The 14532-nt window shown below is 43.3% G+C and overlaps 1 protein-coding gene across 1 annotated transcript in view; it reads left to right on the forward strand.

Annotated features, from left to right (window-relative positions):
- The window catches only part of ADCY2 (adenylate cyclase 2), a 388609-nt gene that overhangs the window by 99940 nt on the left and 274137 nt on the right, over positions 1 to 14532 (forward strand). The window contains exon 3 of the mRNA XM_034998852.1: positions 11572 to 11733. Within this exon, the coding sequence (XP_034854743.1) occupies positions 11572 to 11733 (162 nt within the window). The remainder of the gene's footprint in view (positions 1 to 11571; positions 11734 to 14532) is intronic.

The following is a 14532-nucleotide window of genomic DNA, read 5'->3' on the forward strand; positions in this document are numbered from 1 at the left end:
AGCCCTTCAGATCCGTGTGGGCCCCACGCATATCAGCTAGGAACAGGATCACAGTAGAGAGTCAAATCCATAAACACAGGGCAGGGCCCAAGAGTGTGTATCTCTAACGAGCTCCCAGGTGAGGTGGGGCCCAGGTGTGAGGCCCACACTTAAGGTAGCAGACATCTGAGCCCTGCCAAGCAAAGGACAATTCAGGGTCATTGTTGGTCCAGGGGATACCAGGAAGTGCAGAGGAAGCCTGTGTCTCCCACAGCCCATGACAAGTCAGCCCAGACAAGTAATGAACTAGAGGGAAGGGGGAAGATGGTGCATACACCCAGGCAGAGGTCCTCAGACACCTATAGGCCAGTGAATGCAAGGCACACAGTTGACAGTAGGAAGTGGGTTTAATTTTCATTGCTTGCTCTAAAATGGTTTTAATTATTGACAGCATGTCAGTGGGTCTTTTAATGAAGAGTAAGTAGCAGTGATGCTCTACTACTCTGTTATCTTTGTTACTGATCAGGGCTTGAGATTAGCTGGGATGGAAATGGGTGTCATCCAGTGTGCCACCATGTGGCGGTGGGAATTCACGGGTGTCTGCAGAGTGCCCTTGAGTTACACCTTACGGAGCAGATTTCGTGTGTCATTGCACCTGGAATGTTCCATTCTTTCCTTCTGCAAATATTTGTTTAGGTCTTTTATGGATAGGTACTGTTCTCAGTTGTAGGGAACTATCCATACAGGACCCTTGTCTGCTTGGAGCCTACATTTATATGGGAGAAGACAGTAAATAAGGATTAGAAAAAAATATAAAATTAAACATTCCAATTCCAATAATGGTACAAAGAATTTAAAGCTAGAGAATGCATGGGGTGATATTTTAGATAGGGGGATCAGTGGATTCTCTCTGGGGAGCCAGTGTTTGAATTTTGAACCCTAACTGGCTAGAAGAAGCCAGCCAAGGGAAGATGGTGGAAGAATACTCGGGGCAGAAGGACAGAAAGTGCAAAGGCACTGAGGTTCAGGGACCAGCGAGAAAGCCAGTATGGAGGGACTGTGGATGTGGGTGATGGGAGTTACTGAGATATGAGATCGGAGGCACAAACCAGACCAGAAAATGAGGAACCCTTACTGGCATGATGGGGACTTTGCCTATTTCCTCAGTGTTACAGAAAGCCAATGGCGGGATATACACGGGGAGTGACATGGTCATTTTTAACAGGTTAAAAGATCACTCTGGTTACCATGACTTGTTAGCTAACAACTCCATTATGTCCCATGATTATCATTCCTGTTTTGTGGGGAAGACATTTAAGGTCTGATTTTGTACCAACTTTGATGTCTCTAATATTGTTATAATAATTGGCATAATAATATTGTTACTCAGTCACAATGTCTGCTGTGCTTTCAGTCTCCAGAACTTCTTCCAACTGCAAGTTTGTACCCTTTGACAAAATCTCCCCATTTACCCACCATCCTAACCACCATTCTACTGTTTTTACAAGTTTGGCTTTTTTCGATTCCACATCTAAGTGATGTCATATATATATATATATATGTAAATCATCAGTGTCTTTCTCTTTCAGACTTCTCTCATTTAGCATAATGCCTTCACAAGTCCAACCATGTTGTTACAAAGGGTGGGTTTTCTTTCTTTCTCATGGCTGAATAATATTCCATTGTGTATGTGTATACACACACACACACACCTCATCTTTATCCATTCATCCATCAATGGACACTTAGGTTGTTTCCGTATCTTGGTATTGTGAATAATGCTGTGTAAGGAACTTATAAGTTTTCAGTATCCTGTTTTCCTTTCCTGTGGCTATGTACCCAGAAGTGTAACCATATTATAATATGTAAAAGGTTCCCATCAACATGTTGTACACCTTAAGCTCACACAATATTATGTGTGAATTATAGCTCAATTTTAAAAGAATCACTTTGACTTCTGTGTGGAAAATTCATGCTAGGGGACACTAGTGTAGGCAGAGAGGGCATTCAGGATGATGTGGCAGGAATCCAGAGGTGATCATATGAATTGGACTAGAGTTGTAGCCACAGATGGAAAGGGATAGGTGGGTTCGGGATGTCTTCTGGGGATCAAGAGAATGAGGAAGAGAAAACTAGTAAGAATAACTCCTAGGTATGGGGACTAGAGTTAATTAAATGAGATGGGAAAGAATATGAGGACAAGTGTTGGAAGTTGGGGAGGTCAAATATGTGTAATGAGAATTGCATCCACGTACTTGAGTCCTGTTCTGATAAGCCAGAGTCTCGTAATGCTTTCCTGTAAATAGTACTAATGACACTTTGGCTCTCATGTTTGTGTAACCCACTACAGTGCACAAGCATGGAATTCGGAATTAGATCTTAGAACTGAGCCAGTGGACTCAGCCTACAGCCCCATGTGAAGTCTTGTGAGGCCTGAAGCCAGAGTGATTGATGAGAATGGAACCTGAGAAAGCTCCAGAAGCATCTGGAAGCATCCATGACGTGAACTGGGCTAAATTCTAGCTGGGTCAGAAATCTAGACCTCCTCTGTGGAGCAGACACAGGCTGTCCTTCCCTTGATTTGTTCTTGTGGGAAAGCCTCTGTCTTTGATCTGGGGAGAGGTGGCTTCTTAACTGACACCAGAGCTGAGGTGTGATGGGATTTTAGTGGAGTGGCATATGTGGGTCTACCAAAGTCTGTTCTTGGAACACACACAGGAATTACACACATGTATGTGTGTGTATATATGTGTGTATATGTATACATATATGTTTGTCTATGTGTATATATGCACACACACACAGATATAGATACAGATGTGAGGGTACACACCCTTCCCCACTGGCGGGGGCCTGGGAGAGAAAGAGGGGAAAGGGAAGGAAGACAAACCTAAGAAAGAGGGTAATCATAGACACCCGTAGAAGCCTGGACATACACTGATGGCTTCACTAAACATCAGTATGATTGAGGGTCCCCAATTAAAGAAAGGATTGTTTACACAGTTGTGATGTTTGTACTAAGAAATGTAACAGTGACTCAAAATAATCCTTATAGAAAGTATGATCAATGAACAAGATAAGAAAATGCTAATCTAAATGAAAAGGTAAGTATCATTTGGCACATCAACAAATAAGCAAAGGGAAAGAGAGAGAGCGCGCGCACACGAGAGAGAGAGAGAGAGAGAGAGAGAGAGGCAAACCAAGGAACAGACTCTGAACCAGAGAAAACACACTCATGGTCCCCAGAGGGGAGGGAGGTTGGAGGATGGTTGAGATAGGGGATGGGGATGAAGGAGTACACCTGTCATGATGAGCACCAGCTGATGTATGGAAGTGCTTACTCACGATATTGTATACCTGAAACTAATGTTACACGGTATGTTAACTATACTGGAATTTAAATAAAAACTTAAAAAAAAAGTTAAAGCATATTTCTGGCTAAATATCTTTTCTAGTTGTTTCCAGAAAAAAATATAAATGCTCCTAATTAGTAAGTGCTATAGATGTTCTCAAAGCCAGCAATACTTTGAGATGGAAGTAACATTAAAAAAGAAAATTTTCATTCAAATGTAGAATTTACTTTCAGAATGCTCAATTAGATCACTATATTCAAGAATTCTCTCTTTTCCTTTGGCAATTTTTACTAAAATTTGGTATTTCTAGTTATATTCCAAAACAACAAGATACAATGTTAAAGGAACTACAATTCATGCTTTATTCAAGAAGGTATAATTTCTATGGTTTTAGTGAAATCTCTGTCTTTGAAAATTAAGCTACTACTTTAAACACTGTGCTATTTTTGATTTCTGAGAGACTTGTTGGAAAGAAAAGTGATTTGAGGAGCTCAGCTTCCAATTATAAAATACTTAACTTTACTGGAATGTTATTTCTCTTAACATTATTAGCATAAAAAATAGAAAATATTTCCCTGATGGTGTATCCTCAACAGAGCCATGGCGATTTACATAAGTAATCCTGATTATCTTGCTGATTATGCTTGCTTATGCCTTCTCCGGGAGATTGGAATAGACAGCAGAGCTTCATGATGACATTAGACCTAGGGTACCATTTGATAGGAAAAACTAGGGGCTCCATATTCAGGTATTGTTGGCATGTCTGGGAACATTTGGCTTGCCACTGAACTCTGAAACAAATGGGAGCCACACAATGAAAAGCCATGGGCTTCACACCAGGGACCTGGGTGGTGAGAGACCGGATTTACGTGGAGTTTGGTTAGGACCATTTCTGTGTCTATCCTGCCCTTGCTTAAGTGATACCTCATGTCTTCTCTATGTTTGCAGTAATTTTCTGTTTAAAAAAGTAAAAAAAAAAAAAAATCATTCTTATGAAATATTTCTGATTCATAAACTAAATAACTTGAGGTTGTGGATGCTTAGTCTTTGTCCCATGTGTGGGAATGGAGCATGAAATGTAAAGTGGACGGAAAGTGCTTGAGATCTAAATTCTGATCTGACCTACAGTGTAGTCTTGATACTATGGTTTGATTTGTTCCCCCACCCCCAGAAGAGCAGAGTTGCTTCAGAGTGTAACAATGAACAGAGACCTGTGTGCAGAGAGGGAGGCGGGCAGGGGGACTGCACGCAGAGCACCCCGGATCAAGCATCCCCTGCAGGGCTCCAGAAACAGCCATGAAGGCTGGATCACGGGGAAAAAGCAAGGGGGCTGAGTGGAGGGGAGGTGGCCCCAGGAAACCACATCTGAGGACTGGTGGGCCATTGCCAGGACCTGGGAGTGTACTCTGAATGAGATGGGAGACAGCTGGAGAGTGTTGCTGGAGAGATGATAAGAATTTGTATTTGAAGTGCGTCTAGAAAGCAGTGAGATTTCTTTTTTTTTTCTGTATTTTTATTTTTATTATTTATTTATTTATTTTTATTCTTATGTTAATCCCCATACATTACATCATTAATTTTAGATGAAGTGTTCCATGATTCATTGTTTGTGCATAACACCCAGTGCTCCATGCAGAATGTGCCCTCCTCAATACCCACCACCAGGCTAACCCATCCTCCCACCCCCCTCCCCTCTAGAACCCTATTTGTTTTTCAGAGTCCATCGTCTCTCATGGTTCGTCTACCCCTCTGATTTCCCCCGCTTCATTCTTCCCCTCCCACTACCTTCTTCTTCTTCTTCTTCTTCTTTTTTTTTTCTTAACATATATTGCATTATTTGTTTCAGAGGTACAGATCTGAGATTCAACAGTCTTTGCACAATTCACAGCGCTTACCAGAGCACATACCCTCCCCAGTGTCTATCACCCAGTCACCCCATCCCTCCCACCCCACCCCCCACTCCAGCAACCCTCAGTTTGTTTCCTACAATTAAGAATTCCTCATATCAGTGAGATCATATGATACATGTCTTTCTCTGTTTGACTTATTTCACTCAACATAATACCCTCCAGTTCCATCCACGTCGTTGCAAATGGCAAGATCTCATTCCTTTTGATGGCTGCATAATATTCCATTGTATATATATATACCACATCTTCTTTATCCATTCATCTGTCGATGGACATCTTGGCTCTTTCCACAGTTTGGCTATTGTGGACATTGCGAAAGCAGTGAGATTTCAAGAGGCCAGCAAGACGAAGGAGAACATCCTGAGAGTGGGGAGTGGCAGATATGGAGAGGAGATCCCCATGCTCACAGGGATGCGCCCCAGGCTCACCAGCATGCTTCCAGAGCTGGGTGTGGGTGTGGGTGGAGAGGCCAGTCTGGAAAGAGTCTTGGCCTCTGGGCTGTGCGGTTTCCACTTTACTCTGTGACCATGAGAACACTTGAAGAGAAGAGTTCTGAGCACAGGGGTAAGCCAGAGGAATTGTTCGTCCAAGGAAGGAATTAATTCAACCTATGTACTCAGAATCATGGCTCTAGCCAGCTATATGTTGGTTGGATTAGGGAAAGGAGAATGTTGGAGAAAGGGAGATCCATGAGAATATTGCTGCAATTGGATAAAGGGCTCCTGTCTTGCCATGAATGATCATCAGTAAGGAAATGCTAAGTAATCTGGTGCATCCATTACTAATGGAATATTTTGTAATTGGTAAAAAGTAAATCATATATTCACATCTACAGACTTGGAAAGATGCCCATCATGTATAATTCAGTGATAAAAAGCATATTGCAGAGTAATGCATATAAAGGCATCTGATTTATCCATCAGTAAAACCTGTGTGTCTGTGTGCACGCGTGTGTGTGTCTGTGTGTGTGTGTGAGCTTGGTGTCAGTTAGGACCACATAAGCTGTGCTTGAGGTCCCAGGGGCTTACCGCCACAAAGGATTATGACTCTTTCAAATGAACACAGGTCCATGTGGTCAACTGAGGAAATCTGCCTCTCACTTGAGACCAAGACTGGGAAGAGCCCCTAAGTCATGTTTTCATGATTGCCAGAGAGGAGAGGGGGCTTGGTAAGTGGTGCACTAATTTCCACCCACAAGACACCTATGACTTCTTTCCTCACGGCATTTGTCAAAGAGAGTCATATGGCCCCATCTGACTTAGAAGAAAATGCTCAATGCTTCCCAGAAGGAAGAAAGTTAGAAATATTTGGTAATGAGCCCTAATGATTACCAGAAGCATGGAGAATGGGGTGGAATGGGTAAAAACAAGAAGGCTATACACTCTGCTTCCATTGTTGGGGGATGGGGAGAAGAAGGAGTGACAGAAAACTATGGAAGTGTACTTTTTAACATATGGAAAAATAATGAGCCAGCCTAGTGCAAGTAAGGGTGGAAAGGAGCAGACGAACAGATGTAGTTCACTGGAGTCCTAAAGTAAGAAGACATTGTTTTTGAGTGTGGACATAAAGAATTGTCAAAGGTGAGGTGTAAACGTTTGCACCTGGCTTGTTGGGGACGAAGACATCATGGGTAGAATTGCGTTAGCCTACAAGAGGCTTAAGAACATAAAAGAGAAACTCCTACTTTGGAATTTATGGAGCATGGGCACCTGGGTGGCTCCGTTGGTTGGGCGTCTGACTCTTTCAGCTCAGGTCATGAGCTCAGGGTCGTGAGATCAAGCCCCACATTGGGCTCTGCACTCAGCGGGGAGTCTGCTTGAGATTCTTTCTACCTCTGCCCCCCCCACACACACTCATGTGTGCTCTCTCTCTCTCTCTAAAATAAATAAATAAATAAAAATTTTAAAAAAATTATGGAGCTTGAGGTTCAAGTAGACCAGTGGGAAGATGTGACTGTCTTGCAAAAGGCAAATTGGCAGGCTAAGTTAAGAGAAACACTTCAGATGGTTTTACTGGGATGAGTGCTGCCACCTCAGATATTGTGATAATCCAGGTTTCTGGACAGGGTCTCCATCCTCAGATCAATGGCTCCTCTTTCTTCAGCCTCTGGATAGAGGTACATTCAAGGGGAATCTGTCATGGAAATGTCCCCATGGTAACATGGAAACCTAAGTGCCTGCGTTTGCCTTTTTGGAGCTTCTAACCCACACATTCTTTATGTGCCAAATCCATTTCGGTTTTACATATGGCCTTATTTGAAGTGGCTTTGGAAAGAAGGCTAAAAAAAAATAAATAAGTAGAGCCCTCTGGGAGTCATAGGAAGTGAAGACTATTCCCTCTGTGGGACTTGAACCCACACTTGACTTTCTTCTTTCCCCATCCAGCCTGTGGAGTGCTCCCCAGGTGCCCTGAGCTGAGCTTCTGAAATGCTGCCACTAAAATTCAACACTTGATTTAATATGACTTCCTTAATCGACCTTTAAAAAATTCATTTTGTCATCTAAAAATGAACACTTAGCAGGAGCAACTGTATTTGGAAAACAGAATGTCTATTCTCCATTTGGTTACTGCAGATACGCCTTCGACGTGCTTCCTTTTCAAAGCCCAAAATGTCTGCAGAAGTGTATATTAATTGAAATAATGTGAGAGTTTTTGAGCTGTCCAAAATTAAGCTGTTCAGAAGTTATGATAATTTCAAAGAACTGCTATAGGTTTTTGCATTAGAAGAAAAATGTGTAGTTGTAAAAGAGAGGCTGTTTGTTGTAATTGTAAATTTTGATACCTGAAAATATTCCTTTAATACCTCTTGGAGGATATAGGATTTTGCATTAATGCTATGTGTAGAAATTTGTGTCTTAATTGTGAAAATATTTGGTGGATCTTAGGGATTCCAAAATCAATTTAATTTTCTCAATAAGCCGTGACAGTGCGACAGTTGTTTATCTCATTCTCATTCCTAAAAGAAATTTTTTCTCTAGTTTAGTGGCTGTGAACCAAGGTGATCCTACCCCCTGGGAGACATGTGACAATGTCTGGAGACATTTTCAGCAGTTGGCATAACTTTGAAGAGGGGAATGCCAATGGCATCTACTGGGTGAAGGGCAGGGATGTTTCTATACATCCTACACTGCACATGGCAGTGTCCATCACAAAGAACTCTCTAGCCCCCAGTGTCAATAGTGATGAGGTGGAGAAACCCTGCTTCCCATAATCTGTACCCTTACTCAACATTTAAAAAATGAAACATCTGTTTTAGCTCCTAGTGTGCCAGTATTTAGTATAACTGTCTTCTCTGATAATTTTGCAAAATGCTCATTGTTGTATGTTATTATTTACCATAACTCATGCTGTAAACACAAACTGAAAGTTCAATGTATAGAAATGAAGGGAATATGAGCCTATCTTTGGAACGTGAGCAGTTTTGTAATGATGATTAAAAATCGGTCCAGCTTATTGAAAGAACCCAATATCGGAGCCAAGACGTTGGGCACTTCCTGTGGTTGTCTTGGCAGGAGGGAAGAGTGTTCGCTGTCTTCCCATCTCAGACTTGTAGAAGTGGTCCGTGGGCACTTGTGTCTTCTGTTAGGCCTTCAGCTTCATGAAATTTCCATCAAGGGAGAGCAATATTGCAAACTCTTTACTGAGAACACGTGAGGAGTTAAACCCGTGGATTCCTCTTTAGGATTTGACACTGACTTCTTGGGGAATATTGGCCAAGTTCCTCATTTCTCTGGGTCAGTGATACTGCTTTTGGAGAGAGCAGGATGCAGCGAACAGCCCCCTTAGTGCTCTTGTAAAGACTAGATGAGATCACGCATCTGAAGAGTGGGGAAGGGACATGCATGCCAAGTGCTCCATAGATGCATGTCCTAGTTCTGAAATCTGATTTGGGGTTCTAAGAACTCATTCTGTATATTCTCTTCTTGGGAAGATGGAGGGAGGGGACTGCCCCAGTCTGCCCATGTAGATTGGCACCTGGCTCAAGGGGTGCCTCCAAAGAGATGCCTGGTTTCTTTCCATCTATCCTAGGTGTTTTGGTTCATAAACTGTCTAACAACATAACTTTTCCCATTCTATATAAAGAATAGAAATAGAATGCTAAATAATAATACTTGACTGAAAAACATCTTCATAGTCCTTTTAAAGAGGTAAAATAAAAATATTTACCAGAAAAATCGTATGGCCATGGTGATCTTTTGCCCATATGTTTTGGCCCAAAGTCCCTTATGAATAGACTGAATTGGGAGGAGATGGGCATGAAACAGCTGGTCCATTCCCAACCTAGGCTACCCAAGAATTTCTGGACACATTTCCCCACTTGTGGTGGAATTCTTCTTGGCTGTCATTCTGAGACACCTGAACTTACAGGATCTTAGAGAAGAGGATATGGGGACCTCACCCCCATTGTCTTGCTGGAGTGGGGCTAGGTACCCCTTCTCTCGGGCAACATCAGCTATAAAGCAATGGCTGATCCACATGACTGTCCCTTCCCCCGGGCTGTCAAGTGCCTGAGAGCTGGGATTCTGCATCCATCCTCTGCCTCCAGAACCTTGCTGCCTCATCCAAGAAGCTCATAAGTGCTTGTCTAGTGAGCAGGTGTTCGGGTTGGAATCCCCTAGAGAAAAGGAAGGGGCACATTTGGGAGATCCAAATTTCCTTTTATGTCGTGCCCCCTGATCTTTCATATGCTCTGTTGTCTGTGATGGTTGTATGCATAGAGCTTACGTGATACCTTCTTGCACAGTGAAATGGTGACTGTTACTTTTCATTGTAATATGTGCGGTGTGGACCCCCGTGTCTATGCAAGAGGGGGAACGAGCGTGAGCCTGGTGTCCTTCCAGGTCTTACTTTCTTCAGATCCACCAGGAGCAGGGCACACATCCTCCTTGTGAACACATATTTTGACTCACCGTAGAAGAGCTGGCGAGCTGTCTCTGCGCCCTTCCAGCTGCGCTGGGATTTGGGGTTCCTTGTGAAGCATGGATCACTCTGAATGTGGGACGAGTTCTTCCCTTAGCTTCGCTTCTGTTCTTGAGTGAAGAGCCGTGTGGCAGAGCTCACCAGATGCCACTCTTCTGTTTCCCTGACCTTGGCTCTTCCCACTTGATTTATCACCTTTTCATCCTTCTCCATGTCCTTCTGTCTCTGCTGCTTTTGAAATGAAAATGGCCTGTTTTATGACCTACTAAACCATTTTACTTTCATTCCAAATCTTTCTCTGAGCTTTCATATTGATTTATTTTTTATCAAGGAGACATTCATGTAACATAAATTAGCCGTTTGAAAAGGAAGAATTGGATGGCATTTAGTACGTTCATGGTGTTGTGCAACAAACACCTGCATCCAGTTCCAGAAAGACTGTCATCACCCAAAAGGGAACTCTGCTCCTATCAGGTAGTTACTTCCCACTTCCCCTTTATAGCCCCTGCCAGCCTCCACTTTGTTTTCTGCCTCTGTAGATTTATTTATTCTAGATAGCTCACAGAAATGGAACCTTACGATGGGGGGTCTTTTGCCCTAGCTATATTCACTTAGCATAATGTTTTTGAGGTTCCTCCATGTGAAAACACCTATCCATACTTCCTTTCTCTGGCTGATTAGTACTCCACTGCCTGGGTGCACCACAGGCTGCTTATCCGTTCCTCCACTGGTGGACATTTGTGTTGTTAACACCTTTTGCCTATTGTGAATAGTGCTATTACGTATTACGAACGTGTGTCCATGCATTGGTTTGAGTACCTGTTTTCAGTTCGTTAGGGCATAGACTTGAGAATGGAATCTCTGGGTCATATGGTAATTGTGCATTTCACTTTTTGAGAAACTGCCAAACTGTTCAGTTTCCTAACAGCTGAACCATCCCTAAGCTGTTTCATTTTGTTTGTTACATGGCCACACTGTTTCTACTTTCCAGCTCCCAGCTCCCCCGGATAATACCTGTCCATCCTCCATGGGTCTCCGGAAACAGTTTGAAACAGAACTCAGGAATCCAGATATGCGTGCTGAAGTGTGGATACGAAACCCAGGGAGTTTAGGACCCCCTTTGCATCCAGATCCAGAAAGTGCTCAGAGTTACCTAATGTCTGCAGTGGGTTGGGTCTCAAAACTGGAAATCCCCCAATTTTGGAAAAGGACGATTTTTCTTCCTCATGATAGTTAGTCCTTCATTGTAATCCATTGGGTTTGTCTGAACACGCCGTCTTGTTTTATCATAATCCCACTCTCTAAATGGGTGCTGGTCATGGTGTTTGGTGCAGCCATTAATGGGAAGGAGAGGGGGAGCAGTGGGGGAATGGGGACCCTCTGTGACTCTCCCTGTTCTTTTCCCATAGGTATCGTTCTTCCTCTTCATCATCTTCGTGGTGTACACCATGCTGCCCTTCAACATGCGAGACGCCATCATTGCCAGCGTGCTCACCTCCTCCTCCCACACCATCGTGCTGAGCGTCTGCCTGTCGGCCACGCCAGGGACCAAGGAGCACCTGGTCTGGCAGGTGGGTGCGCCTCACCTCTGCTGGCCCTCACCACCCCACCCTGCGTGCCAGGGGTGCCGTGTGCTGGTTCAGGGTGGGGCTGTTGGTACCTGGCAGGTGCTCAAGCTCTGCTCTCTGCTGTGGACTCCATTGTTTCTGGTGGGTAGCCAGCCACACCTGCCTCCATTAGTGGAATCCACACTTAGCCATCAGCATCAGTGAAAATTAGAAATGGTGGTTCCATCTTGCGGATTGCTGAATGGTGGTATGATTGTGAGGCTTACAAGCTATTCTATTTTAGCACTTTTATTTTTAGAGTGAAAATAACTTACACAATTAAATTCATAATTCTCCCCCACCTCTCTCCACCTGGATATCTAAAACCCCTTCTTCACGGAGGAGAAAAGATTGCTCCATTTCCTAATCTGGCAGGTCCAAGGGCATGAAAAAGGTCTTTAAAATGCCACGACAGCAAATTTAGCTTTACTAATAAATGTCATTTCAAAGAAGCCATTGTATTTAATTAGTTGAAAGCATTTAAAAAAGCGATTTGATTTCCTATGTACATCTGCACCCTCATCCGTACCTGAGGGTCAGTGGTTTGGAGTTATTCCTGAGTTCCTTTTTTTACCTGGAACAGGTATGACTAATTTTGTTTTATTAGACTCAAACATTTAAGAAAAGCAGCCATGGTGTAAAATGCGGGAGGCACTGACAGAATTGGTGAACGAACAACACTGCCGTTGAAAAGGGGATTTTAGACGTGGCTCACGTGAGCCCCGTGGGGTCTGAGAACCCAGTTTGTCATTCAGTTGATGGAATGCTTTATTTGGAATCTTGAAATGGAACTGGAGGCTTATCCTTGGCTGTCTAGTAATCCCTGAGTTGGAAAGCTCTCTAGGGATCCCTTTTCTCAATATTCCTCTCCTAGAGCTCATAACACAGCGTTCAGTAAGCCCTGCATTCGTGAGACGTCCTTTGTTGGCACTGTGCAAGTGAGCGCCCTGGCCCTGTTCCTGCGCGGTGGGCCGCAAGCCCAGGGGTCCTGCGCGGTGGGCCGCAGGCTGACGTGATTGTGCGCCGTGGGCCGCAGGTTCACGCGGGCGGGCTCAGACCAGGAGGCAAGCCTCATCCTTGGGTGCACTGCCTGTGAATGACCGGAGTAGCCTGTACCTCCCGGGATGCACAGGAAGACTGGTCAGGAACTAATCAAATGGAAGGAAGAAGGTGGTGGTTTAGGAAAAGAAGAAACAATCCAGCTGTGCCTGGGGACAGGTGGGGAACGTGTTCCTTCTTACAGGAGCGCTGTCCTGGCTTTGCTTCCATCTGCTGCATGGCAATTTCCCTTGAAGGTATTTATGGGACATTTCTCCTTTCTCTCGTAAATTCACTTTGCTATTCTCCCTGTAATGGGGCCTGGGTGGTGGGTATGTTTTTGCAGGAGGAAGGAGTATGTAAGCTGCTCCACCAGCTGACAGTATGAAAATCACTGTGGGAAAGTCCTCGCCACACGGGCATCAGGACTGTCGAGCGTGTTTTCAGGGCTTATGTCACCTTCCTGGTTTTAGGCTCCCCTGGAAGACATCCCTTGAACATGTTGTACCTGTCCTTCTGCCCCTTCATGAATAAATAGTGTCTGTGGGGCAGGTATAATAGAAAAAAAAAATATCTGGGAAATGAGGATTAAGATACATGCCTGTAATGGGGTGCCTGGGTGGCTCAGATGGTTAAGCATCTGCCTTCGGCTCGGTCATGATCCCAGGGTCCTGGGATAGAGCCCCATGTCCAGCTCCTGGCTCAGGGGGAGCCTGCTTCTCCCTCTGCCTCTCCCCCTGCTCGTGCTCTCTCTCTCTGTGTGTCTTGAATGAATAAATAAAATCTTGAAAAAATTTAAAAAAAAAAGATACATGCTGTAAAGATTAAATGGGGTTAAAAATAGGTGGCGGGGTAAAGACCCTGGTTTATTCTAGGTCATTACATATTGTAGTGGGTTTGGTCTTTTAAAGCATTTTTAGTTTCTTCCATTCGTTAAAAAAAATTGGGAAAGAATGCAATCTTAAATATTTAATTACTCAATTTTCAAAACACACAAAGGCAGATAATTCTTATCAGTGGACAGCCAGAGATGGGATAATTCTGGAATAGCAGAAAGAAGACAAGCTTTTCATTCCACATATTTCATAGAATAACATTGAAAGGAGCAAAAGAACGGAATGTCAGTTTTTCCTTTCTTCATAAGTAATTTCACAGTGATTCCAAGATACAGGAAAGACAGAAGATGCTGACAGATTAAAAATGGAAGGTCATTGGTAAATGTCAGAGTAATGAGAAAAAGACCTCTAAATACCTTTGGCCACTGTAGATTATAGGACATACAACCTACAAATAGCGCTGGTTTGTCATGTGAGAAGAACACTTAACTGAGTTCTGTTTATTTTATTTTATTTTTTATTTTATTTATTTTATTTATTTTATTTTATTTTAGAGAGAGATTGACAGCACGAGCGGGGGTGGAGGAGTAGAGGGAGAGGGAGAGAGAGAATCTTAAGCAGGCTTCACACCCAGGATGGAGCCAGATGCAGGGCTCCATCTCACAATCCTGAGATCATGACTGGAGCCGAAATCAAGAATCAAATGCTTAACCTACTGAGCCACCCAGGACCCCCACTTAGTTCTGTTTATGAACCGTGTACATAAATTAGAATGCTATAGATTAGGTGGTTATATTCCTGCAGTGTAATTGTTTAAGTCAAAACTACATAAAATAAAAGATACTGGTTTCCTATAAAAAGGTTTGCCCATGAGTGATGATCAGTATTA

Source organism: Mirounga leonina, unplaced genomic scaffold (genome assembly GCF_011800145.1).
Source record: "Mirounga leonina isolate KUSES-001 unplaced genomic scaffold, KU_Mleo_1.0 Mir_95, whole genome shotgun sequence".
Classification (NCBI taxonomy): domain Eukaryota; kingdom Metazoa; phylum Chordata; class Mammalia; order Carnivora; family Phocidae; genus Mirounga; species Mirounga leonina.